This window comes from Eretmochelys imbricata, chromosome 5 (genome assembly GCF_965152235.1).
Source record: "Eretmochelys imbricata isolate rEreImb1 chromosome 5, rEreImb1.hap1, whole genome shotgun sequence".
Lineage (NCBI taxonomy): Eukaryota > Metazoa > Chordata > Testudines > Cheloniidae > Eretmochelys > Eretmochelys imbricata.
In genome coordinates, this window is record NC_135576.1 from 133,109,981 (window position 1) to 133,137,969 (window position 27,989).

General features: G+C 41.3%; 1 protein-coding gene across 8 annotated transcripts in view; it reads left to right on the forward strand.

Annotated features, from left to right (window-relative positions):
- ZNF462 (zinc finger protein 462) overlaps positions 1–27,989 on the forward strand; it is a 101,824-nt gene that overhangs the window by 56,718 nt on the left and 17,117 nt on the right. For 6 of the 8 annotated variants that reach the window (XM_077817941.1, XM_077817943.1, XM_077817942.1 and 3 more), the window contains exons 6-8: positions 2,156–2,274; positions 6,428–6,619; positions 26,845–27,112. In XM_077817941.1, coding sequence (XP_077674067.1) covers positions 2,156–2,274; positions 6,428–6,619; positions 26,845–27,112 — 579 coding nt within the window. Of the gene's footprint in view, positions 1–2,155; positions 2,275–6,427; positions 6,620–16,699; positions 16,873–26,844; positions 27,113–27,989 lie in introns of those variants that run through there. The other 2 variants (XM_077817947.1, XM_077817946.1) reach the window with 2 other exon arrangements.

Sequence of the window (27,989 nt, forward strand, 5' to 3'; positions counted from 1 at the left end):
GCATCGTAAGTCAGGCTTAAGTGTGTCTGCTCTGCAACCAAATCCATACCAGGGAGAGAGCAGGACACAGAAAACAAATCTTGTGTTCTAGACAGGCGACACTTCCACCAGCACCCTAAGTGTGTCCAGCTAGGTTATAACCATAATCTGTTTTACAGGCTCTGAGAGGTAAAAGGACAGGGGCATCCCCCGGGGAATGTGTGTCTGAGCAGAGGTGTTCCGATACTGAATTGGCAGGCCTTGGCAGGACTGCATTGGTGGAATACAGACTGTGCCACTTTAAAAGTGTAGGGAGAACCACTACTCTCTGTACTAAAATAATCCTCCTCCTCCCCCCTCTGTACTAAAATAATCCTCCTCCTCCCCCCCCCCAACCCCCCCCCAAAACTCTAGCACTGAGGTTGCCTGCACTCTTCCCTGGCAAGTGTTATATTGGCTGTGAGTGAAGAAGATGCTGGGGTTAAATAGGGAGGATCAAGCTGGAGTTCTATAAAATTGTGGTTGCTATAGAAATAGGTTCAATCAGATATTGTGTGACTATCTACGTCATCTCTTTAACTTGGGTAAAATAGGTAATTGGGAGAGAGAAAATCCGTAGTACAAGTTTAAAAAAAAAAAAAAAAAACCTAAATAAAAGCTGATTGGAAAAGAATCTCAGAGGTGGGACCTATGGTTTGAGTTTAATTGTATGTGGTCCTGTATGGACTAGTATTATATATTATACCTCTTTGGATGGACAATCTGCTTTAATTGTTAAGCAAGCTTGTTTCCTTGTCAGGTATTTAAGACGGGGGTTTTGTTGTTATGTGAAGTATCGACGCAAATGGATGCTCCGCATATTTTATTCATTGAGCAGATTTGTTGATTTCACTGGACTGGCAGTAATTATAGCTCCTTATTGAATTTACAATAACATTATTTTGCTATGAAGTGCTACTGTAAATAGACATACTGTACATTTTGTTACTATCAGGTGTTAATTTGAATGGACTAAGAATGCAGCTTTTGCACCGATGGACAGGCATTTTTATAGATTAGGCTCTTTTTGTAGTAGTACAGGATGAAAAATGTAGCAGGAACTTCTGCATTGTGTGTGAAGATGCTGATATTTAGTAAGAATTTGCCAGTTTAAGTGAAATACAAGCAAATTTGAAAATAAAACGGAAGCACTTCTGAGACTAAAGACTGTTTCCCCCATCCCATTATTCTGTTGCCATACACCTCTTGCACATGCAGGCTGAAAGTAGGCAAGAGTCAAACATGTTAACATACCATGAGAAGGGCCTGTTGTTGGGGATATGTCTAGTCCAGCCTAAAGTTGGTGCTTGCTCGCTTGAGATTTGTGAACTCGGGAAGATCAGATGGTTTAGAGAAGCTTCCAAACTCTGGGGTTCTTATTCAGATACTATGATGTTCACCTAGTGCTTCATTCTTCTAAATCAAATGTAATTATGAATTGAGCTGTTATATAAAGATTAATTAGAAAGAGTCTGGAATCTGAAAGGGTTTCTTAACCCCCTCTCTTGCTTTGACTTCTCACAAAGAAGATCCTAGCATAGATGTTTCCTGCTACCCACACTTTTTTCTTGGGCTCCATGTGCTGTCTTCCAAATCTCTCTCTAAAACCATCTTTTTTTTGCTCCTGGAACTCCTTGGTTGGCTCCTGCACAGCCTGCTGGCATCTTCCCCAGAACAGACTAGTCCGTTTCTATTCTCTTTGCCAAAAGAAGGCTTCCTCAATAGAGCAGGTTGAAAAATTTCAAAACTTGCTGATTGGAGGGGGAAAGGGGGCAAACTTTTCACAAAGACTCTTGCCAAACCAAAAATTGCTGTGGTTTGTTTGGTTTTTTTTAACCAGCTCTGTTCCATAGCATCTATCCTGTTACACTCTGGATAAGACTGATTAACACCTGATTTTTCCCAATTATCCTGTTTAAGTGGCTTGCATTCTGCATAATGTTGGGCTCAGTTCTCCCACCCTTCCTCACGCTAGATACTACCTTGCTTTGCAAGTTGCCTCACAGGATTAAGGTGCTACCCAGCATGAAGAAGGGTGGCAGAGTCTGGCCCGTTAGGTTTTCAGCCTGGCATATGAAGTAGTAGCTGAAGTTATTTAATATTTTGTGTTTCCTTTTTCTGCCTCTCCCTTGCCAAGTTTGGATCGCCATATGCAGACTCACCACGGACACCATAAACCATTCCGTTGCAAACTCTGCCCATTCAAGTCTTCCTATAATAGCCGCCTGAAAACTCATATACTCAAAGCTCATGCTGGTAAGTCTCTGTCTATTTTACAATGCAGCAACTATAACAAATGTCTTACTCTCTTTGCCACTGTTACTAGTTAAACTTTTCATTGCCAGTTTTGGTTGGGATTTTCAAAGGTGGTTCAGCACTGGTCAACTCTCTGCTCCCGTTAAATTCAGTGAGAGTCTTAACATTGACTTCAGAGGGAGCAGAATTAGGCTAACACTGAGCACTTCTGAAAATCCTGCACTTTTTGTTTCTAAAAGTGTGCTCAGTCATTCAGCTTCTAGTAATGGTGACCAGTCACGTTTGATACTCATATGTTGATGATCTGCTGTTCTGATATGTTTATATTTTAAATGACTCCTGAAATGAGCTGGGATTTGCATTTTGGACTGTCATGTGTTGGCTTCAATGTGCAGACTGAACTTGGAGCCAGATCCTCAGCTGGTTTAGACTGGCATAGCTCCATTGACATAAATGGAGCTTATGCTGACTTACACGAGGTGAGGAGTGAAGTATTTTGTAGACTTTTTTACCCTGCTGTGTAGAATATGTACATACACCCAACACACTTGTGATAGTTGGGAATTGGGAAAGTGATACGGGGAGGGAAAGGATCACAGCAAAATATTGCACCTGTGACTGTCTAAAGGTATGAGACACAAGATTGTTCAGAGACTGATCTTGATTTCCTGCCCGCAGCCATGTGACATATTTCTGCATTAAAAAGGTTATCACAGGACTGGGGTCAATATCTACTTACTCCTTTGGCTACTGTTACAGCTTCCTTTTAAAAAAAAAAAAAAAAAAAAAAAAAGGCAGATCAAATCAAATGCAGATAAGTAGGCTGTCAACCAACACTAACCACCACACAGTAAACTAGCTAATTACTAAAACCCAGCGGTGTTAGACATCTGTCAATAACTACATCTCTGAACCTCCAGGGATTGCTGCTTACATGGTCACATCTTGTTCTCATAGCAGTTCCTTCTGCCTGTTCTGCAGTGGCACAGTTAATACAGTAAAATTGGTTGTAGCCCACTAACAAGAAGTTAATCTTTCCTGTTAAATTCAAATAGATCAAAATTAACCTTGGACGAAGGGCAGTCAGGAGGCGCCTATAGTTTGGTGCTGCTCTGCATTCTGTTTCCTATATTGATTGCAGATTTCACACTTGGGCACCTTATCTGCAATGGCAGCATTCATGCCAGGCCCTGTTCTTACACCTCTCAGTATACGGCTGGGCACTGAGAATTAGTTTTAACGTTTCTGGCCTCGTGCTGTGTGTGATTATGAGATACCCATTTTAAACAGCGATTTCAGTTTGTATACTCCCAATAAGTTTTCAAGTGTGGAGGTGCCTGGATGTTTTTGTTGGCCGTCCATTTAGAATTAATCTCTCAAGGTTGGGCTATTTTGTATTTCCTGTTTGAGCTTGTCAAAATTTAGTTTAAAAATTTGTAAGTGAGCCATATTTCCTCCAAACTCCTTTTTCTATAGATTCTTGATTTTGCTATATATAGGTGATCTTGAAACCACGTCTGCTCTGAGAAACTCCTTACAGGGCCTGTATCTCATATTTTGGAATTTTGTGGTCACTTTCTGGAGTGTAGGTGGTGCTTTGCACAATGGTTTGTGTAATAGGATTTCCAAAGTTTCATGGTCTATTTCTGCTTCAACCAGTGTCTACCAAATAGACATTCATGAAACCAAAAAGTTGCTAGCATTTTTTTTCAATCTAAGCATAGCTCTGTTGTGTTTTTAGTCAGCTCTCTGGAAATATAAGTAATCACCTTCCAGGAAGGCTACCCCCCAACCCATGTGAGTTTGAATCAACCAAGATCTTAGACTCGTTCTAATCTCAAAATATTCCAGTTTTAGCACTTCCATGACAGCTTTTTTTTTTTTTTTTAAATTTCCAAAACTTTTTCTCTCCCTGATCAGACCAGTGCTAATCTGTACAAATTTAGAAGTGAATTTGCTTAGATACGTTAGCCTGCTTCTTATTCTGGGTCTTTCCATTTGTACAATTGCCTCCATCTTTCTGACTCTGGTCAAACTCCATTTGTCATGGAGTACGTACTTTACATTCACGCCTCTCTGGCATTTGTTCCTGTTCAATGTAATGTTCTTTCTTTGGCATGTTACGGAACGTTATGTGGTGCCTCTTGTGGTGTTGTTGTCTTCACCCCAAATCAGCAGATCGTTTAAACAATTACTTCCACCCCATCCACATTCTAAATAATCTGGATCATGATGCTTTGGTACATCTCAGGATCTGAGACAGTCCCAAAGGGATATTATTTATATATATATATATATATCTGCAAAATGGGGAGTAGAAGATAGGTCTTTGTAGTTTTTCTATTGTCAGACTTTCAAAAACTCTTGCCTTGCATCCAAAACTGAAAGTCCTCTTGCATTTTGAAGTCCTAGATACAACCACCTCAGCTGTTTTCATAGAGTAGTGCTTGGGTTTGATAACCTTATTCAAATCTTCTTGATCCATAAGAGTACTTAACTTGTTTGATTTCATTATGATATCCTTAATATTAATAAAGTCAGTTGGGGCCTGTATTTATTCAATAACATCTAATTTTACCATATCGTGAAGCTCATCCTTCTTGCTCACTGTATTTTGGACAGCATGCTGGTGTCTATGTCAATGGGATGCATTACATCCTTAATGCGTCCTGTCCCACTAAGCAACCAATCATATTCTGGAAGAATAACATTTGCATATCATCTGTAAATGTGTTGTATACCTTTGTTAATCAGCATTTGCAGATGGGACCACATGAGAATTCTTGTTCCACTACTTCGTACTCTGAGTGGTCTGTCCTTCTCCAGATACACCAGTGTGTGCTTGCCATTGTCTTTTACTAAAGAAGCTTAGCTGTTGTTGTTTTTTAATTTTAGCACAGGGTGGTCTCTAACCTTTTTGTTTATGCTTGCTGTGATTATGTTACACTGGGCTCCAGTATATATTTTCAAATTCTCTTTTTGTTTATTTCCGTGTCACAAACCCAGTCTGTTCCAGAACCTTGTTTTCTAAATTTATGAAGAGACCCCCCCACAAAAGAATTGTTTCTGCATCTTCATTATCAAAGCTTTGTCCTCCAGCTAATGTTCATAAATACTTTACACTTATTTTTGTCTTGTTTTTTTGTGGTTTGTTTGTAACCCATGCTTATTCAGTGTGGTGCTTTGTTCTCCCTTCCAAATAAGAGCGATACTTGCATGTGTAACACCACAACCCTTGTGTTGGACAACTTTGCTTTGTGTTCCAGTTGCCTCCGCACTTACTGCAAACAAATCTGGTCTCTCCAATTTGTTTATCCTTGTATTCCGTCTTTATGGCTTGGAATGTACTTAGAATTACAAGCACTTCTGTTCTTTCACTTCTTCTTCTTAATGCTTTCCATACCAGTTTTCGCTAGCCTTACAAATATCCACATTTCCTAGTAATGTCATGTCCATTTCTTGTAATAACCTTGCCTTGATCTGGTTATCACTTATACCACACATAATTCACGTGACTTAGCTTTGTTACATGATGACCAATGATCTTGCCTGACAGCTTGTTTCATGTCAGGAAAATATACCTTTCCCAGATTGCCTGGATCATGATATTCTTGAAGATTTTGAAGGATTTTGGCTAGCATCTTGTAATGCCCTTCGTGCTCCTTCTGTAATGCTTCCGGACCTGCCGCATGTAGCAGTATGGAGGATTCCACCCTCTCCAATGACTGTGAAAGGCCTCTTGCTTCCAAGAAAATTTGGAAGTCCTGTACCAACCGCTTCCAGCTCTCTTTCAGCTTGAGGGATTCAATCAGCTCCATTTCACCAAAGATTGTTTTCTTCCAACACCATGCAACAAAGTTGTGATGCACGGGAGTGCTGATGAGAGACTGGTCTTTATTTGCTGGCCTCTAGTCATGTGACAAGGGGGCCAGGGTTTCAAAAGGGCAATACCTTTGTCATATGGCCGGTGTCACTATCCATAGACTCCAGTACCGACTGTTCCAACAGGAAAACTAAATAGCTGGTTTTCTTTGGAACCAGTCTTGCACCAGAGGAGTCAATGGGAGTTTTGCCATTGAGTTCAGTAGGAGAAGGATGGGGCCCCATTATTTCTTTTGTGAGCTGATGACTTGCCTGTATTTCGCTCACCCAGGTGAACATGCCTACAAATGCTCCTCCTGCTCATTTTCCACCATGACAATCAGCCAGCTGAAAGAGCACTCCTTGAAAGTGCATGGGAAAGCACTGACACTACCAAGACCCCGCATTGTCAGCCTTGTAGCCTCACTCGCCCAACACGCCTCCAAGAACCACACTCCTGCTGAAGAAGTGGAGGACTCTAATGGTAAGAGGTGCCTCAGAGCAAGATCCTAACTGTCTAAAGTGCTGTTTACACACCCACCCACACACACACATATATTAAGGCAACAGCCTGCCCCAAAGGCAGTTTCTTTGGTCACTTTGTAAAGGAAAATCTGAAGTTCCTTCTAAAACGAGAATAAATTTGTTTGAAGCTTTAGTATATGATCTACGGAAGAACCTCACTAATTCATGCTCCTCTAACTTGTCCAGCCCATAACTGATATTCAGAGTATGTCAGGGTGTCTTCATTTCTCAGCAAAGTTTTATGGGGGAGATTTTTAAAGACACAATTAGATTCTTAACTCCCACTGAGAATCAGTGGGAACAGGATATCTAACTCCCTATCTGTGCCTCTGAAAATCTCCCCCTAAAAGCGACAGGGTGTGTATAAAAGAAGTCCAAAATATTGGCTGTATCAGGATGGTGGGTAAAGATGGTGAGTGACGTCAAAGAGGCATTGTTTTCCCACCTCCCTTAAGCCCATTGTAAGAGAAGCATGCTGCTTGGGGCTCTGGGAATTTTGGTCAGTGTGGTTGAATAGAGCAGATGCAGAACTGGAGTATGGATGCTATATATGACAGAGACCCTAGCAAGCTTATAGGGAGATAATGCAGCTGCAGTGTCAAGCTCCACATCTTGAACCCCCAGGCCGGCAAGGGAGTTGGTACTTAGGCAAGAAACTACTATGGTTCCTGAGTGAGCCATATTGACAAAGAAAATAGATGCACAAGGGGCTGGGCAGAAGTTCCAGCTCTGTGTAGATCTTCCAAGGTTGTCTGGGATTTCCTCAGATCAGATTTTCCATGGAAAAGCTCGAAAGAAAGAAATGTAATATTGTTCCAAATATTCCATAGAATGTTCTGGAATTTTGTTTTGTTTTGTCGTTGTTGAAACAAAAAGTTTCATTTCTAATCACTTAGTGTTTTTGGAAGAATGGGGGGAATGGGAAAGAATGAAAGAGGACTAAACCCAGAAAGGCAGAAACCCCAAAAGACTAAAATAGAAACTGTTTTTTTCAAACAAAACTTGTAAAGATGTGAACAGCACAAACATGTTCCAAAAAGGCTGGTTTTTTTTTTCTTTTTTCAAAAACATCCTTTCAGTGAGACAATTTTGACCAGCCCTGTTCAGATCCCTTCCTTTCACAGGATGGTGTCTGGCACTGGGCAGTGAATACCGACCGAGCTACTACTAATGCCATTTTTGCTAATACGAAGCTAGTCCAATGAGTAAAGTATATCTGGTGTGCATTATTGCGTTTTAAAAAAATATTTCTGTGACTCTTCAGATTTCAAAACTCAGTCGTTTTAGCAAGGTTCTACTAATGATGAAGGTATCAAGAGATGAGCAGAGTCAATGTTACGGGCTTTGGAGGGATGATGCATTTGCTTTCTATTGCTCACACTCAGAGCTCCAAGTCTTGATTACAGGAGCAAGGCATGAATTGCAGTTATCCTCCGTCACCTGTTATGTTTTCAGTATTGTAGCCTTTTTATTTTTAAAGAGGAGTACATATTAGTTAAAGGGTTCTGGTTAAAAAGTTTTAGGTACACTGAAACACACCCATTATCAGAGGAGGTCTCTGTTAAACAGTCCAGATTTGTATTGAGACCAGAGGCCAAGACAGAATTTGTCCCAAATAGCTTGATCGTCTTTAAACTAGGTTAATAGTTAAATGACTTTGAAAATAATAAAAGCCACCAGCAGCCAATTAGAAGAGCATAGGTGAAGTAATAATCATATGAACATTCTCAGTATCACTTGGGAAAGGAATAACATGCTTTTAGTAATTGTCGTGACATTGTGGAGTTGGTTACAGACCAAATTGATGATTGCTATGCTTTTGATATGGTTCATTTTGGATTTTTAGAAGGGGCTGAATAGAGTTCTGTGTAACTCAGACCTGTAAGCTGCAGGTGATACGTGGAATAGATAAACAATTGGTCAGAATAATGGAAAGGAGGCAGTACATGTGAAAGGTGCTATTATGCCCCACTGGGGGAAGTATTAAGTGGGGTTCGCACAATACACAGTAGTTGGACCTCCACTGTTCTAACATATATAAATAACCTTCCCCTGGGCTGGCTATAATCTAGTTAATTTGCTGATGACACAAAATTGGATCAGAGTGAGAGTAAGTGGCAAACATGGATATTATATCAAATGAATTTGAACTTGTTTCATGAATCAGTAGCTATATGGCAACAAAGTACAGTTGAAAGCTTATAAATCAGGCCTATTTACTATGAACGTGCATTAAAATGAATGGAACAGAACTAGAGCAGGATGGCTTGAAAGAGAGGTGGGAGTGGAGAATGTGGAGCCTGAAAGAATACATTAAAGAAGGGGAGCAGGAGAGGTGCACAACCAAAATGGCGAAATGCACATTTGTCACAGCCTTGCTGGAATAAAATGGTTCTGTGGCGAGCGCCCAGTAGAAATTTTACCTCCAGGTCAGGCAGAATTTGTTTCCCAAGGCACCACTTTTAAAGGTCCAAAGAAACACATTTAGGCTGGTCCATGCATTACAATGCATGAAGGAATTTAAATCTGTATGGCTCATTTATTTTAGCTTTTTATTGGGAGCAATGAGCACAGCTTTACAGTGTATGTCCTGGAGCCGAGATGTTTGAGTGAGAGTAGACTTCGAGGGCACTTTTGGTGGTCTGGTCCTTGTTGGCTGTGTTGTCAGTAAAAAGAAGAATCATAGAAACGCTATAATGCTGATATAAACTGGTCCAGGTCAGCAGTAAGCAGTTGTTTGGAGGTCTGTGGTGAAATAACCTGATGGACTGTGTTGGAGGTGAGGTGAAGGCCTAAACAGGCATAGAAGCAGAACTGCCCTCTCAATTCCAAGAGGGGTAGGCCCTGCAGGTCAATATTGAATCTTATTAGTGAGACAACATGGGAAGCTGATCCTATTTATACCATACCTGGTTTGTGGAAGGGGGACTTCTACATGTGCACAGTATTTCTGGCGTAGAAGGTGACTGTCGCCATGGTATCAGGTGCTCCTTAGATGGGAATCTGTACATTCTGTAAGCACAAAATTCTCTACCCCGCACAAACTATTTATTTATTAGGAAGTTTTAACAGCTTGCCATGTAAATATCATAAACAAAACAATAATCATTGCAACACTGAGCTTTTGTTTAGAGAAACATTATACAGCAGTATGATCATCAGAGCTCTCTCTTTAATAGGGTTTTACCATGTTAGTGAGCATCTTTACACTACCCCCAACATATCAGTGATTTTATTAAACTGAGTGACATCTCTGAATACACACATTGACCAAACTAGGCATGTCTGTCTAATGTTAATAAAAAATTGGACGGGAAGCACCAAATTCTTTTGAAAAACAAAAATGAAAGGCCTGTGTAAATATTGGACATTAAAGTGCAGTCTTGTGTGTAGCATGATCCCTTGTAGTCTGTTGCTGTTTTAAACAATAATAATCCAGATAAAGGGCCAAATCCACAGCTGTTACACTGCTGAGCTTCAGTGGAGCTATGCTGCTTTCCACCTTTCCTTCTGGTTGTTATGAATTAGAAAGTCAGGTCTTGGCTGGCGTTGTGGAATGGATAGTGACTGGCATGCTTGTGAAATGATGATATCACAAGAATAAGGAGACTCAAAACTAAGCATTTGAGAGTTTGTTTTTGTGTTTTGTCAAACCGTTTTTGTGTTTTTGGTGGGTTTCTTCAAACCTCTGTTTCACTTCCAAGTCTAAAGAGCAGGTTGGAGAAAGGATGTCTTTAGCTCTGTCTCTAGTAAGGCAATCCACACTAGTTCGTTACACCAGCACAAACTCGTAATGTAGACACACCACTCTGGTGCAAAGTGGGGCTTTACAGCTGTGCAGCTTGATCCAGTAATACACAGAAATAAATTACACTGGTTTATCTATAACAGTGCAAATTTCCTTACTGTAGGCAGGGCCTGAGTTATAGATTAATTACCCCTTCTTTCAGGGTGAGAGGTCATACTACACATGCTCTGAGATCCTCCAGCAAAACTAGGGAAAGCCTGATTGGACTTTCCAAGGCAGTACCACACCATGCTTCATCCCTTTTAAAGATGGGAGGAAGCATAAATCTTTCAGTTTGCCTGCAAGTAGTTACACTAGGCCGGGACTTAAGTGTTTGCAGGACTGAGCCCGAAAATCATAGAATCATAGAATATCAGGGTTGGAAGGGACCTCAGGAGGTCATCTAGTCCAACCTCCTGCTCAAAGCAGGACCGATCCCCAATTAAATCATCCCAGCCAGGGCTTTGTCAAGCCTGACCTTAAAAACTTCTAAGGAAGGAGATTCCACCACCTCCCTAGGTAACGCATTCCAGTGTTTCACCACCCTCCTAGTGAAAAAGTTTTTCCTAATATCCAACCTAAACCTCCCCCACTGCAACTTGAGACCATTATTCCTTGATCTGTCATCTGCTACCACTGAGAACACTCTAGATCCATCCTCTTTGGAACCTCCTTTCAGGTAGTTGAAAGCAGCTATCAAATCCCCCCTCATTCTTCTCTTCCGCAGGCTAAACATCCCCAGTTCCCTCAGCCTCTCCTCAGAAGTCATGTGTTCCAGTCCCCTAATCATTTTTGTTGCCCTCCGCTGGACTCTTTCCAATTTTTCCACATCCTTCTTGTAGTGTGGGGCCCAAAACTGGACACAGTACTCCAGATGAGGCCTCACCAGTGTCGAATAGAGGGGAACGATCACGTCCCTTGATCCGCTGGCAATGCCTCTACTTATACAGCCCAAAATGCCATTGGCCTTCTTGGCAACAATGGCACACTGTTGACTCATATCCAGCTTCTCGTCCACTGTAACCCCTAGGTCCTTTTCTGCAGAACTGCTGCCGAGCCATTCGGTCCCTAGTCTGTAGCAGTGCATGGGATTCTTCCGTCCTAAGTGCAGGACTCTGCACTTGTCCTTGTTGAACCTCATCAGATTGCTTTTGGCCCAATCCTCTAATTTGTCTAGGTTGCTTTATATCCTATCCCTACCCTCCAGCGTATCTACCTCTCCTCCCAGTTTCGTGTCATCTGCAAACTTGCTGAGGGTGCAATCCACACCATCCTCCAGATCATTTATGAAGATATTGAACAAAACTGGCCCAAGGACCAACCCTTGGGGCACTCCACTTAATACCAGCTGCCAACTAGACATGGAGCCATTGATCACTACCCGTTAAGCCTGACAATCTAGCCAGCTTTCTATCCACCTTATAGTCCATTCATCCAGCCCATACTTCTTTAAGTTGCTGGCAAGAATACTGTGGGAGACGGTGTCAAAAGCTTTACTAAAGTCAAGGAACAACACGTCCACTGCTTTCCCTTCATCCACAGAGCCAGTTATCTCGTCATAGAAGGCAATTAGATTAGTCAAGCATGACTTGGCCTTGGTGAATCCATGCTGACTGTTCCTGATCACTTTCCTCTCCTCTAAGTGCTTCAGAACTGATTCCTTGAGGACCTGCTCCATGATTTTTCCAGGGACTGAGGTGAGGCTGACTAGCCTGTAGTTCCCCGGATCCTCCTTCTTCCCTTTTTTAAAGATGGGCACTACATTAGCCTTTTTCCAGTCATCCGGGACTTCCCCCCGATCGCCATGAGTTTTCAAAGATAATGGCCAATGGCTCTGCAATCACATCCGCCAGCTCTTTTAGCACTCTCAGATGCAACGCATCCGGCCCCATGGACTTGTGCTCGTCCAGCTTTTCTAAATAGTCCCGAACCACTTCTTTCTCCACAGAGGGCTGGTCGTCTCCTCCCCATGCTGTGCTGCCCAGTGCAGCAGTCTGGGAGCTGCCTCGATGCCTTCATCCTCCCCAAGAGAAGCTTCTGAGACCTGTAAATCGGGCTGTCTTCCATGCAAGTTCCAGTCCTAAACAAATATATTTAGAAGTTGAAGGCAATGTTATTTCATTTTAAGAAGAAGAGAGACAGAGAAGTACATGAGTGGATCCTGTAACATTTAAAACCCATTAAAAAATACCCAACCGCTTAATAAATGGGTTGGCATTTGTATTATTATTTCATGCACATTGTACTTAAAAGCAAAGTCAGCATGGCTGCTCACCTGTGCTCATTTTGAGTGATACTTATTTTTTTGAATAGCCGGATTGGTTTTTGGTGGGACTGCAGAGAAAGGTAGGAGTACGGATGGCAGAATCTGGAGATACCCTTTGGAAGCAATACAATGCACTTTACGCACACTCCTGCGACTCAGTGGCCATTCCCTTCCCTCCACGCATGCCAAGAAAAATATTTGCCCCTCATAAATACAGGCACACATTACAGAATACATACAGAGTCAGTAATGTTCAAAACAGAAGCTTTTTTGAGTTTTACTTTATGGTATGCATGAGTGTGCTCACTTCTTTTTTTTTTTTTCTTTTTTTTTTTTTAAAGCAGCAACTCAAAACAGACCCAACACCTCAGTTTCCAAAAAAAAAAAAAAAAAAGGCAGATGCAATGATAATTAAATTCACCACTAAGCAGCAATATCTGAGCTCCGTCATTGTCCAAAGCACCCAATCCCATGTATTCCAGCTCTTCTTGAACTTTGTTATTTTCCCTTTGATAAAGGCCATAGCCTCATCTGGAGACTGAAATATAAAGACATGTCTGTCTTGATTCACCGGAGCCTGGCTGGGCATAGAACTGCTCAGCTGAGTCCCTTCTTTTAAGCTGTTGCCTGAAAGGTGCAAATCTGTGGGTTTTTTTGTTTGTTTGTTTTTGTTTTCCCCTCTCATCCCCTTTTCAGAAGTGATGCTGCGTAGTCAGGAAAAATACGTATCTCATGTGCTTTGACATCTGAAATCCCCGTGGGCTCAGAGGGCCTTCCAAATATTTATTAGAGTGAGTTGTCGTGGCACCAGAACCACACAAGAAGCCTGGCAAGGAGAGGGGTTCTCAGAAGACCAGAAAGACAAGAACAGATCCATTGAGCTGCACAAAGCTAGTGATCCACTTTTCCCACAAAAAACAACAACAACTTGTCCGGGCAGATCTTTCAGCATACTCAGAGACTTCAGCTGTCCCTTGTTTTTTTGCGTAGGCCTTAGTTTCTAGCTCATCTTTTATCTTTTAGGTGCAGTGTTGTCCTCCTTCAAAGTGTTTTAATAGTCTCCTATGCAGAGGTCTCTAAATTGATCCCTCCTCAGGCCAGTCCTTTAATTTTCACTTTAGTTATTTCTCTAATTTTATTTGTTTGTTTGTTTTGCTCATAGCAGCTAGTGCTTTTTGGACATCACAGCCTTTTTCATCCACGCTTGTAGGTCTGTTCCACTGCTAAGTTTCAGCAGACTAATATCAGAGTATATTTCATAGGAACATTGTTGCTGTGGGAACATGGAAGTATCCTTTTCACTGCATGGGCCTCACAGGTTTTGAAAGAAACCCTTTGAAGTTGGCAGTCCTTTATTTGGCTTCCGTTTGATTGGGAAGGCACAGAACCAGCGAGGACAAAAGTGCAAGTTCAAACAAAGCTTAAGGCATAATTGCTTAAATTGCAAGGCGAGTTGGATGTGCAACTGCACAGAATATCTTTGGTGATCAGATAACATGGTGTGATGAACATGCCGTTAAAACAAGTGGATGTCACCATGTGCACACCCACAGTCACATTTGATAGGTATATCTGCACACTTGATACTGAACTCTTACGGGTTTTTTGTGTGTATATTTGTGCTGATTTCAGTGAAAGTGTGAGTCGAAACAGTTACTGCCCTGGCACAGTAAAAGACAGTCAGTTGTTACTAACTTAGGTCCCAGTTCAAGAAAGCACTTAAGCATGTCCTTAACTTTATAGACACACAGTGGGCATATTGAACTCTAGGAAAGACATTCCAGTACATGAAGTTAAGCATATGTATAATTCTTTGGTCAGGTCCTTAATTTTGCTGGTTTAGTGTTTGGCTTTTTTTCATCAAAAAAACCACATTGGTTTGATTAATACTCTCCTAACATTTATTCTTTTTAAAGCAAAACGCTTTGCATTTATTTAGAGTAGAGAAACTCCTAAAATGGAGAATTTGCTTATGATTTTTCTTTTCTTTTTGTCTTTGCGTTATTACAACTTAAAGATGTCCAGATAGACTTAAAAGAGCAAAGCAAAAACTTGGAAGGCTGAAACTCAACAGAAATATAAAAATATTTTTTTTCTTAATGGTTTCTTGCAAAGTCTTACATCACATGTTGACTACCAAGTCAGAAACCACTGAAAACAGTGGTTTAGTGGCTTGATTAAGATTTACAGACCTTCTGATAAAGGGCACTGCTGCAGTGTAAAACTCCTTTATGCATTTTTATATTTTATACCCAACCCAAAATTTGAATGAAAAATTGTGTGGCTAATGTATTGCATGACGATTCTGAAAGGAAGTTAGCCTGGAGACTTAATATTTTTCAGGGTGGTGACATGTGAAATTGTATATGCAAACCTGAGGTGGTCACAGGAAGCTATTTCCCCAGTAAAATTGGTTGAGGGTTTTTTGTTTTTTTAATTATTTTTAAACTAATGCTCTGTGGTTCACTTTAAGCCAGCAAGTGCATTTTGACCGTATTATACAGCTTTGTAAAGTACACAAGAGGGACACATCTTAATCACCTTTCAGAGAGCGAGAGAGAGAGAGAAGCTGAAGGGGGAAAAGTAGTCAAAAGATATGGAGAATGACAGTGATTGTTTAAAAATAAAACACTTCACTTCCACTATCACTTTAAAAAACCAAACAAACAAACCTGAAAATAGCGAAGGTGCAGTTTTCAAAATCATTCGGCATTGGTCTAACTTTGCTACCATTGAAGTTAATGAGAGTTTGCTCTGAGCCGCTGCCACACTCTCTCAATGCTGCCTGTGTTTGATGATGGCCCAAAATCCAGTACAAGTGATGCCAGTGCTAGAATTCCGATTAGCGCAAAGTCTTTGTATCTATTTGCTGGACTCAGGCCGCATGGGAAAGCGTGGCTCCAGTATGTCAGCCCCCTGTGTTAGGGCTAGGGTTGCCAACTTGGTAATATTTAAAAACCGGACACTCCAGCAGGAGTACCAGAACCTCCCCGGCCCCGCCTTTTCCCTCCCAAGGCCCCCCCCCCCCCCCCATTTGCTCCTCTTCCCTCTCCACCCCCTGTTGCTTGCTACTTTTCCCCTCTTTCCCCCCTTTTTCTTCCCCTCTGCTCAGGTTGGGAGGGACTCAAGTACGGAGCTGGGGCAGCTGCCCAATGCAGGTAGGAGGCGGCCCCGGTTGAATAGGGGCTGGTGCGGGTGATCACCCGGTGCCTCTCTGCCTTCTCCACCTGCATTAACCAGCCTTTTGGTGTTCGGTCAGTAGATCTGACCAGACGCTGTCAGGTCCCCTTTGCGACTGGACTTTCCAGTCGAAAACCAGACACCTGGCCACCTTAGTTCGGGCCCTTCATTATTGCTGCTTTGTACTGCTCTAGCACCTTCCATCAAAGGATCTCACGGAGCTTTGTAAAGGATTGTCAGCTTTATGTCCATTTGATGTATGAGGACATAGGTGCACAGAGGTTCATATCAACACTTTTGTGCCTTGGTGCCTAAAGTTTTGGCACCTACATACTTATTTAGGCATCTGAATATGTAGTTTGATTCTTAAAGTGTCAGTGAGATTTTAGCACTGAAATGTGGCACTTGTGTTTGAAAATATTGACCGAAGTGGCTTGACTAAGGTTGCACAACAAATCACGGCAAAGTCGGGAATAGAATCTGCATCTCCTGATAGTCAATCTATTGACAGTAACCTTGTGTGGGGATCAAGGTGTGGATGGTCAGAACTGGTGGTCAGAGCCAGAGTTAGACACTAGGAACCAAAGCCAGAGCTGGAGTTGGAATTAGGATCACACCAAGGGTAGAGACTGGAATCAGGGTCAGTATTTATGCCAAAAGTTAAGTCGGAATCAGCCATGCCAAGGATCAATTCGGACCCAGGGAACAGTGCCTGTGGTCAAGCCAGAGTCATAGCCCAGTACAGCATCAGGTCAGGAGTTCACTCAGTTGCTCAGACAACTTCCTGTTCCTCTTTCTGGTTTTAGAATTGCACCCAGACCAATCGGAGGGGCTGGACATCAGGCCAATCAATGGGGCTGGACACCCGGCCAATTGGTGGAGCTGGACATCTGCTCCAATCAGAAGCTCTGTGGGCAGAGTCTCTGGTGGGCCAGAGTTCTCCAGAACCAGCATGGGAGGGGACTGGCAGAACTGTCAGGTAACAGTTGTGGTCTGGACACTTCTTGGCAACCTGTGGGCCCAAATTCAAGACCTGTGATCCTTCACACCTTGCCCAGCTGTTCACTGTTAATCTTGATATTCTCCAGAGCAAGTTTAGTCAGAGTAACAGGAGTTACCAGACTGGATCGGACTGGGTGTCCATCTAGTCCAGAGAAAGGTGCGAGAGGAAGGTGCAAGAAACCATGTAACTGGAACTTAAGGACCTGCTTTTGGGAGAAGTTTCTTTCTAACACCCAATAGTTAGACAGTGTCTTAAACCTTGAAACACAGGGCTTAAATGTAGGAAATGCAATTCAATGACTGCAGTTTCTGTATATGTGTTTGTACATACACACACACACAAATGCACATAGATCCAGAACAATGAAGAAACATTTAAATACTTTGTGTTTGATGATCATGCTTATTAAACAGGAAGGGAATCACAGAGCAGAATAAAATAAGTCTGAGATGGTTACAAGTTCATAAGACACAGCTCAGCCCTTTATGCTTGGAATGATGAATAAATGGTAGATGGAAAATGTACATAAATTAAGAAACTAACCATTACTGATCACGCCCAATTGTTGAATGGTTAAATCTCTGTCTCACTAGATCTACCTCGTGTCTAACCTCTCTGCTTTGCTTTTTCCATCTAGTCCTAAGCGGCACACTTCATCCCTTGGGTAACTTCATTTGTCGCATTGGAGCTGCACCATGAATGCAGTTGGCTCAAAAGATTAGAAATAAATGGACAACTTTTATTTTAAAATCTTTGGTGATAGTGTGTGTATTGAGATCTGACATTTGAAATACAAATACGTTTTGTTTATTTCCAAGTCCTATTCCATGTTTAGACTGTGGAATTTTTATCACTTGAATAAATACATGGTTGAAACCTGACCTGTGTATTGAACTGTTAAGCCAGTACATCCAGGTGGCAGCATACTCCTAGCCTACTGCAGTGCTCAGACTTTAACCAGCAGTCTCTGACTAAACATAGATGCCATACTTTCAAGCAGGTCATTCAAATGTGTAAAGTTATTCTGCGTGCATCAGTCCTATATAATGAGGAAAATCACAGTGAAGAAAACACATTCGACACTAGAATTCCTCTTTGGCCTGAAAAAATAGTAAGCAGGGAGCTTGTTGCAGAAAAATGTCTGGAATAACCTGCTTTTTAATTAATGGAATTGTGCTTGGCATAAAATAATAATAAACAAATGTTTGGAGGTAAAGTTAAAGGATAATAAGCTAAAAATAAAACCAAGAAAGCAGCTTGGGGGAAAGGGGGATAAAGAAGCAACAGAATTAATGGCCCAAGACTGAATAGATACACAGAGAGCAGTGTCCTTTCCTACCTAGAATTGGTCATTCCAAATCAGCACTTTCGTAGAGCAGCGTAGGGATGCAGATAGTGCTGCTGGCCACGTTGTACCTACTCTGTGGATAAATAGAGGCCTTGAATGCCAATGTTAATAGAAATTCCTGGCAATATAGGAAGCTTTGGAATAGGAGGGGACAGGAAGCTCTTTGGTTGGTCCCCTCCCTGCAGATAAAAATAATATGGTACAACTTCTTCCTCCAATTACTTTTCTCTCTTCTGAAATGTATATAGTTCCCATTGCTTTTCCTTGTAATTGATTATATAGTGTATTATTACTACTGTATACCTGATCCTGTACCCAGTGAAAAATCAATTGGAGAACTCCCATAGACTTCAATGGGAAGCAGTATGGGTCCCTCGCTGTGTAAAATAATTTTACCTTCTGAGTTTCACCTTCTAAATTCCTTTTGTTATTTTCTTCTCTAGATTAAGTGCATGTCCTTTCTAAGTGATTTTGACACTAGCACAAGGAGTTGTGCAACATCTATCCCCTCTTTGTTGCGTTCAGAATTAAGTGTGTGTCTATAACTCAAAGGAAAAAAGGAGATTAAAAGTTACAAAGGAGCATGGATATAGTCTCTCCAACCTTTTTATTTGATCAACTAAGATCCTACAGTCTGTGTATCTTTCTGGTTGCCCTCTGCTGTACCTTCTATACATCTATACTATCCTTTTTAATGTTAAAAAAATGGCCAGAACTGATCGAAGCATTCCAAATGTGGTCTTGATACACAGTGCTGGAATAACTTCCTCTAGTCTATATTCTCCCCCCCCCCTTTTTTTTTTTATGCATCCTCAAATGTCAATTGTTTTTCTCTGCTGCATAAAGCAGTGTGTGGCGGGTTTTTGTTTTCATCCCCTCAGATCTTTCTCCTGCTTATTTTTTGGCAGTGCCTAAATGTTGAGGGCCTGATTGTCATTTACACCATGGCCACTTCAATGTTGTTCTGACAGAGTAAAGGGGCCCCTCTGTGTAAATGAGAATTAAGCCCAGTGAGTTCAATTTAAAAAAAAATAAAAAAAAATCTGGTCATATTAAATTTCCTTGCACTCTCGGTATTTTCCACAAGCACCCATGCTTCAAGTCTGTGTTGAATCCTTCTCAGTCTTTTCACCCTCCTTCTCCTCCCCCACTACGTTTCATCTTCAGAGTGTTTCACCCTCCCACGTATTCCTGCTTCAGGTCAGTGATGTGTGGCGTCAAGTGAACAAGTGTGTGTCATCTTCGTGATCTTTGTGGAACTCCACTTCCCCACCTTCCCACTTCTCATGCTGTTGCTGCTACATGAGTAGAATATCCTCTCACCGCTCCCTAAGCTGGTCCTTGGAGTCCGGTTGAGTTTCAGTGGGATTCATATTTTGAAATCACAAAGACTCTTTTCAAAATCGCACCCTGACGTGTTTTTACTTGCTCAGTGTCTAGTATCGCATCTTGATTTGGTTTTTTTCTTAGAGGAGAAACCATTTGCTTGTATTTTTTCTTTCTCAAAAAAAAAAATCTGACTCTTCCTTATTACAGTCTTCCCTTCGTGAATAACGTTCTAGGGGCTTCCCTGTTACAGGCTGCCCAATATGTCCTCAATGCTGAAGTTGCTGTTCCTATTCTGTATTGCCTTGGATCTTTCCATGGTATCCCATTTGCTTCTTGCTTTAGTTCATCATCCCATTTTTGCCCAAAGAGGCTTTTAAATACATGTTGAAGTGTCCCAATCTCTCGCACTTTCTTTGGTCAAAACTCGAGCTGGATAAGAGCTTCTCCAACAAGAGCATCCGATGAAGTGAGCTGTAGCTCACGAAAGCTCATGCTCAAATAAATTGGTTAGTCTCTAAGGTGCCACAAGTACTCCTTTTCTTTTTGCGAATACAGACTAACACGGCTGTTACTCTGAAACCTCTCCAACTTCTGATTTCTTATTTTGTTTCATTCTTCACCCTCAACCCTCCACAAGAAGATGATCGGTGATTTTGTAGTTTCTGTTCTGGTATGAATTTTACAGGGAACTAATGTCTTTATTTTTATCCATCTCTCTCTCTTTGGTCATTGATCTCTCTCTCGCTATCACTTAGAGGCTAGAGTACTCTTGTTCCTCATGTACTCAGTCTATTGCATCTCTTATGCAATATTGTATTCTCCATCTCTGACTTTAATGCTAAAAGCACTGAAGCATATGTTTAATGCTAGACATGTGTAGCCCATTGACTTCAGTGTCTGAAAGACTGGGGCACTCATTTGTATATTTTTTTATTTTTAGTTTAATTGTATAATCTTCCTATTGCTTCTCTGTGCCTGATGTTTAAACATTTTGCGTTTGTATCTCTTAGCCTAAACTGGTGTTTGCTCTGATGTGTTTATGTCTATAGACAGATCTTATATGTTAGACTTCTGTATGGTATTCCAACTTGATTTTCTTGGATTTTCAAGTACATTATAATATCCTGGGATGAAAAATTAAGTTTATTTTTCCTTCCTCAAAAATATTCTATTTTTCCTTTTGTTAAATTAAAAAAAATCAATTTTTATGCACGTTGGCGCACGTACATTAATTTGCCCAAGACTGGCTATGGAAACTTGGGAATTTTCATTCTTATCTAGTACTTACTGCACTTTTAAATATTTTTTCCTAGTATTTCTCTAATTTTTCCACAATTCCATGGTATATGTATGAAACTGTTGTTTTCTCTATTGCATCTCTTCCACTTGCTTATTTCAGATATGCTTCATTTCTTTTGGAATAAAGAAATCCTCTTGTACCTTACATATGATATTTATTGTTAATATGTTAATACAGAAGAGTTTTCTCATTCTCTTGAGTTATGGAAGTCCCGGTGTTTCCCCATAGACTCCTGATACCATAATTTTTAACAAACTCTGTAAACAGTTAATGCCATTGCGTATGGCTGTACACATCAGGTATGGTACCATGGCAGCCAACCATGTGTTGATTTTTCCAGTGTAAAAAGCAGTAACCAGTCACAACACTGTTGTTTTTCTGTGTTGCTAGGATCTCCTAACTGGGATGGCCAATCTTACTCCTTCCTTTCGTAGGCCTCTTTAATTAGGGAATCCTGTATGCACTGGCCAAAGTGTTGCTGAAATGATCTGATTGGGTCAAATTTTCAAAAGTGCCTGAGTTTCACTTAAAGCCTATGAGATTTAAGCTCCAAAGTGACTTAGGTGCTTTTGAAATTTTTATCCTTTGCCCGTTACTGAGTCACTACTAAGAGAGTTTCCCAGAATGCAATGGTTAAGAAACGTGGTAGGCATGGATGCACAAATATAGTTAACACAAATATAGTTAACACAAGAGTCACAGCAACTCTTCCCCATCCCACCCTCCAACTTGTACTGGATATAACCAGTTCAGATGATCACTTTGCCATGTAGTTACGAGCACACAGTTTATTTCTAGACGGGATTTTCAGAAGCAATCTTTGGTGACCAGATTTGCTCCCTTTGAAGTCAATAGTAAAACTTCCATTGATTTCATTGAGAACAGAATTAGGTCAATGGTGAGCACTTCTGAATATAGGCAGGAACTTAGTTATCTGCTACTCTTATGGCACCACCTATGCAGTTAGCCTATTGGAAAATCTTACAGGTTACATTGCAAGTCACAATATTTCTACCGTGACCACTGTTCTTCCAAGTTTTGTTGTCTCAGTTACTACCAATTCTTCCTTCATTGGCGTGGCTACTGCTGCTCTTCTTTTTATGTCTGAACATTCTATATTTTCTCTGAATAAACTTTTGAAGTAGCATAGTATGTCTTGTATGTCTTTTGTGTAAAAATTGTTAATAAAAGCAAATCTCTTTGGGATTTGTTTGAATATTTGACTATTTCGCCCTGGTTGATTTGTTGCTTGCCAGTCGCATTTCAATGCAGTTTCCGATATCTGTGTACAGAAACGTCCCATATTTTCTTTGTCATGTTAGCCATTCTCCTGTTTTGAATTTATTTTTTAAAAATTTGCTAGTTTTTCTTATCACATGCTCAGCCCTCATTCATGGTTGTTTTTCCTGTTATGAATCTTTCAGGGCCTCTCTTCTGGTTTTCTGTATTCCGTTATTTAATATAATTTTCTAACTGCTCCCTGTCTGCTGAATGTCTTTCTTCTTCTTCCTGGGCTTTGATGCAAACTTGGGATACCATTTTTCTTTGCTTTCTTCAAACCTGGATTGCAGATCCCTCTGTCTACTCTGGGCTGAGATTGCAAATGCCTTTTGGGAGTTTGCCCAACCCAACTTTTCCTCTGGATACAGCAAAAGGCTGGCATGTAATTTGCATCATTAGTAGGGCCCTACCAAATTCACTGTCCATTTTGGTCAATTTCATGGTCATGGGATTTTTAAAATAGTAAATTTCATGATTTCAGCTATTTAAATCTGAAATTTCACAGTGTTGAAATTGTCGGGGCCCTGGCCCAAAAAGGAGTTGTGAGGAAGGGGTGGGGTCGCAAGGTTATTGTAGAGGGGGTTGCGGTACTGTTACCCTTACTTCTGCGCAGCTGCTGGCGGTGCTGCCTCAGAGCTGGGCACCTGGAGAGCAGCGGCTGCTGGCCGGGAGCCCAGCTCTGAAGGCAGAACTGCCATCAGCAGCAGCGCAGAAGTCAGGATGGCCTGGTAGGGTATTGCCACCCTTCTGCGCTGCTGCCTGCAGAGCTGGGCCCTCAGTCAGCAGCCGCCGCTCTCCAGCCGCCCAGCTCTGCAGGCAGCAGCCCAGAAGTAAGGGTGACATGGTGTGGTGTTGCCACCCTTCCCTCTGCCCTGCCACTGGCGGGGCTCTGCCTTCAGAGCTGGGCGTCTGGCCAGCAGCTGGCGCTCTCCAGCTGCCCAGCTGCGACGGTAGTAGAGAAGTAAGGGTGGCAATACTGCACCCCCCTAAAATACCTTTGTGACACCCCCCCCGCCCCCAAAACTCCCTTTTGGGTCAGGACCCCCAATTTAAGAAACACTGGTCTCCCCCATGAAATCTGTATAGTATAGGAGTCCAGATTTCACGGTTCATGATGCGTTTTTCATGGCCGTGAATACTTTGCTGTCCAGGGGTGCTTAAATACTTTGCTGACCAGGGGTGGGATTTATTACTCACACATATAACTGTCTTGCTGAGTTGGGGCTATACCACCCCTTCTCCTTTGTATTGAATTGCCATTCTTTTGCTCAGAATAAAGAACCTACCCAGTCATTAGTGTATTACACCAGCTCTTTTGTTTTACCCCTAACATGGCTTTTACCTACATACAGTGCTTGCTGTCCTATGCACTAAAGGCTTGATCCAAAGCCCACTGAAGGCAATTATGAGTCTTTCCATTGACTTCAGTGGGCTTTGGATCAAGTACTAAGGGCTTGGTCTAGAGCAGTGGTCTTCAACCTGTGGTCCCTGGACCCCTGGGGATGTTCAGACTGTCTAAGGGATCCGCAAAAGTTTGTCATTACCATAGAACAGTGGTTTCAACCTTTGGTCCATGGACCCCAGACTACGTCTAAGATTTCCAAAGGGGTCCGCACCTCCATTTGAAATTTTTTAGGGGGTCCACAAATGAAAAGTTTGAAAAGCACTGGTCTAGACCTCATTGAAGTCAGTGGAAAGACTCTGTTCCATTCAGTGGCTTTTTGGACTGGGCCCTAAGTGTTCTTGGTAGAATCGTGTCTGTAAACATTCCACCTTTGATCTAGAATATTACATAGTCTTGCAAATTGCTTCTCAGAAATCAACAGAAGCCACGTATACTCACGTTAATCCTAGTTGTTTTCCTTCAGGAAGCGCTAAATCTTGCACTGCTCAAGGAATCCGAGAGAATTAAAACATATTGGCAAAAGAAGAGGGGTGAAATATCCATGCAGAGCTGTAGGCATAAATGTTAACATTGTTTAAACGTGAGCGTATAATCACAAACTACAGTGGTGTGTGGATAATTTATTTTCTATAAATATTGAAGTGCCGATCAAGTGTAGAATATTTTCATCAAAAGACTATAAACCAAAAATAGAAAACAAATGCACACCAATCCCAGGTGAATGAAGAAAATTCAAATATAAACGCACATTATGTTCCTTTTGGGTATTTCCCATGATAAGAACGTTGACGTTTGTTTCAACTTTTACCTCCTGTGGGTTTATAAAAGTGCCTCTTTATTTCTGCAGGTTTCACAGGGCAGCTTCCACATACATATGTAAATACCAGAGTTTAAGGCTTCTTCTTTTTTTTTTTTCTTTTTTTTCAATGAGGCAGCTGGAGTAATGTGCAGCTGACTCTAGGGAGAAGGAAAATGTATGAAATAAAGTATAATGGATCTTCCAAAAACCCCACTTCAGGTTAAAAGATCAGCCACCTTTTTACCAACGGCTAATATTCAAAACATTGATGGGTGAAAATGTGGGCCAGCTTCTCAGCTGTTATAACTACGCCTAGCTCCACTGGAGTGGATGAAGAGGAACCCATTTATTTCTGCTTAAGATCTGGCCCAGAATGCTGAAGATGTGATGGAAATTGTCAGTCTCCTTGTTGCTAAGTAATGGATCAACAAGGTTTTGTTCAGTGATTTACAGGAGGCCTGAATGGCGCGCGCACAACTGCCTGCTGTGACATCAAAATTATTAGGATGCCAGGCCCTTGTATGGGAGGCTGTGTCTAACTGGGACGTTAGAACGGTTGGATCACATAACCCAGACGTTAGTTGCTTCCCCTCTTTGAAAGTTAGACAGTATACAATGAACTCTTATGACTTACTGGCCAAAAGCAATGCAAAGGAGCACTTTGCCTCCTCTCTCTCTAAGGAAGTAATGGCTTTTAGAGAAGGCTGCTTCAGCTCTTAGCTTGCTAGACCTGTGCTAATGTGGAGGGTATACGGGTCTGTTTCGAACAAAAGGAAAAGAAACCTTGAGATTTTAAAGGCGGGGGGGGACTCTGTAAACCACTAATGAAATGGTAAACAAACTTGCTACAGAAAGAATGAATGCACAGCTGCTAAATGCTGCATTCTGGTCAGGTCTGGGTTCATGAGATTTGGATAGAAGAATGTAGGAGAGAACTTAATGCATTTTACCAGGATCCTTTATGTCTATTCCTTTGTCCTCACTCTACACCTGGTGATTAACCAGGGGAGGCGTGAGACATTATTTAACTCTTCTCCCTGTTTTGTTTTTGTCTTGTTTTGTTTATCATTTCTAAAGCACGTATATTCCCCTTTTTGGCAGGGAGAAAGAAAGAAAGCGTTGTACTCTTTTGAAGACAGGTGGGGAGAAGTCCCCACAGTGAGTGCTATGTAGTGCTGCTTGCCTTTTGTTTGTCTTTAGTAATTGGTTAGAATGGATGGTATTAAGTTCCATCGAGTATGGGTGTTGGAGAATTCCTACATATCCTGCCTCAGGGAATTATACTTTGGAAAATTAAGTCTCCATCAAAGCAGGAGGTGGCTTGTACAGTTTGTAGTCCCTCTTCTTCTTTCTTTCTTTCTTTCTTTCTTTCTTTCTTTCTTTCTTTCTTTCTTTCTTTCTTTCTTTCTTTCTTTCTTTTCTTTGAAAAGCTTAAGAAAAGAGCCCTTTGTTTTCTTTTCAGGAAAGTTACACTGAAATTCATCTGTGCTGTATTCATCTGCCTTCATTCGTGCCATTCATGGGCAGCTGTCGGTTATATAGGACAAAGCTGATGAATTCCTAACCTCCACATTCAAAACAGTGTATTGGGAAAGGTTCAAGACCTCTTTTTTTATGTTGGGAGGAAGGAATACTGGTTTTCAGTTTGTGTTCTGAGATTTTTCCCTCCTCTTCTCCTTCCTCTCCTCCCCCAATCAATTGCATTTCTCTGTCATGATATTTTAATGGCATTTCAAAAATATCTTTCAAAGAAACCTGATTGGAAATCTCTTTTTAGTGGGATTTAGGATTAAATACCCTTTTTAATATTGTCTCACTTTTAAACATCAGTCACAGGAGAATATATCTGATTTTTATATGTTAAAATTAAAATCATTTCAAATGTTAGGATGTGAATATTATAGTGAATTCTCCATTCTGGAACATTTTGTTTTAACTAGCTTTGCTAAGGGGTTTCTCCAATAATTCCATGAATTTCAGGGGAAATAACTGTAAATGCTTTAAAAAAAAAAAGAAAAAAAAAGGTTACTCGTAAACATCAGGGGCTAGATCCTCAGCTGGTGTAAATTAGCATAAATCAATGGGAATGCACCAATTCACCCCATCTGAAAATCTGTTTTGGATTACGCATCATGTATAGAAGAATGCTCACAGTATACTAACCTGCCTCTATTTCACAGTTTACAGATGTCTTGAAACTAGGCTCCTTTTTATACTGGCTCCCTTTTGAAGCCTCTCACTTGATAGATTAAAAATGATCATTTCAGTCAACAGCCTTTAACTGTGAAATATAAACTAGGGTTGAGATTATAGAGATGAACAAGTACCATTCTTCCCTCCACACCGCTTCTGAAAGAAGCGTCCGAGATTTCCATGCTTTAGGGCTTGATCCAACTCCAATCCCAGTAAACGGGACTTGGACCAGGTCCTTAAAACCTCAGATTCTCTGACCAGCTGCTATAACTTCCCCTTCACTTTCTCCCCAGATTCTTCATACTCCGAACCTCCTGACGTTCAGCAGCAGCTGAACCACTACCAGTCAGCAGCTCTGGCCAGGAACAACAACAACACTAGCCCCCTCCCACTCTCTGGGGCGGCTGCAGGAGCTGAACAGAAAACTGAAGCCACCCTAAACTGTGAATTTTGTGAATTCTCCTCGGGTTACATTCAGAGCATTCGGCGTCACTACCGTGACAAACATGGAGGGAAGAAGCTCTTCAAGTGCAAAGATTGTTCCTTTTATACAGGCTTTAAGTACGTATTGTACAAAACAGATAAACTGAAATCACTTCTAACACTTTAAAAGACAAGCACACTAGTTCCTGAGATGGCTGACCGGAGCTGAAGAGAAACATAAGAATGGATGATTAGGGAGAAATACAGAAGAACTGCCCTTCCAGATCACGACAGGATTAATCTAACCCAGTTTCCTGTCTGACAGCATTCACTACTACCTGCTGCAGAGGGAAGGTGCAAGAAATCCCTGCAATAGGTTGTTACAGAATAGTGTGTCCACAGAGAATGATTCTTCCTGATCATCTGTGGTTAGAAGTTGGTTTATGCCTTGAAGCATGAGGGTTTACATTCCTTCTGAAAACTCCTGTGTGTGTTGTTGGAGGGCGTTAGAAGCTAGCATGAAAAGTAAGGAAGGCAGATGTTCTAGTGAAGTAGCAGAGTTCCAACACTGCCTGTCTAAAGGAATCTTTACCATGTAACTTTATAATTTCCTCCATCTAGTTCAGATGGCAGAAGTGAAACACATATCCAAAAGTGTGTGACAGTATATTTGAATATTTCATCAAATCAGTTAAACACCCGAAAATAAAAACTCAGTTATTTCCATGTATTTCCAGTTCCAGGGTTTTGGACTGTTTTTCATCACTTATTATTATTATTATTTTATTATTTATTACTCCTTTCTCCAACCAATAACACTGGACATAACAAAACTCTCTTAAATCAACATATAATTGATAACTTGTGACATGGAGGTTTGCGTTCCTTAATGCAGTGTTTCTCAAGCATTTGGGGATTAGGTCTTTCTTCTCAGGAATGTAGAAAAGTCCTGTCCTCTATTCATTATGGAGAGTGAAACACAGAAGAACACCCATTGAAGTCAATGAAAAGACTC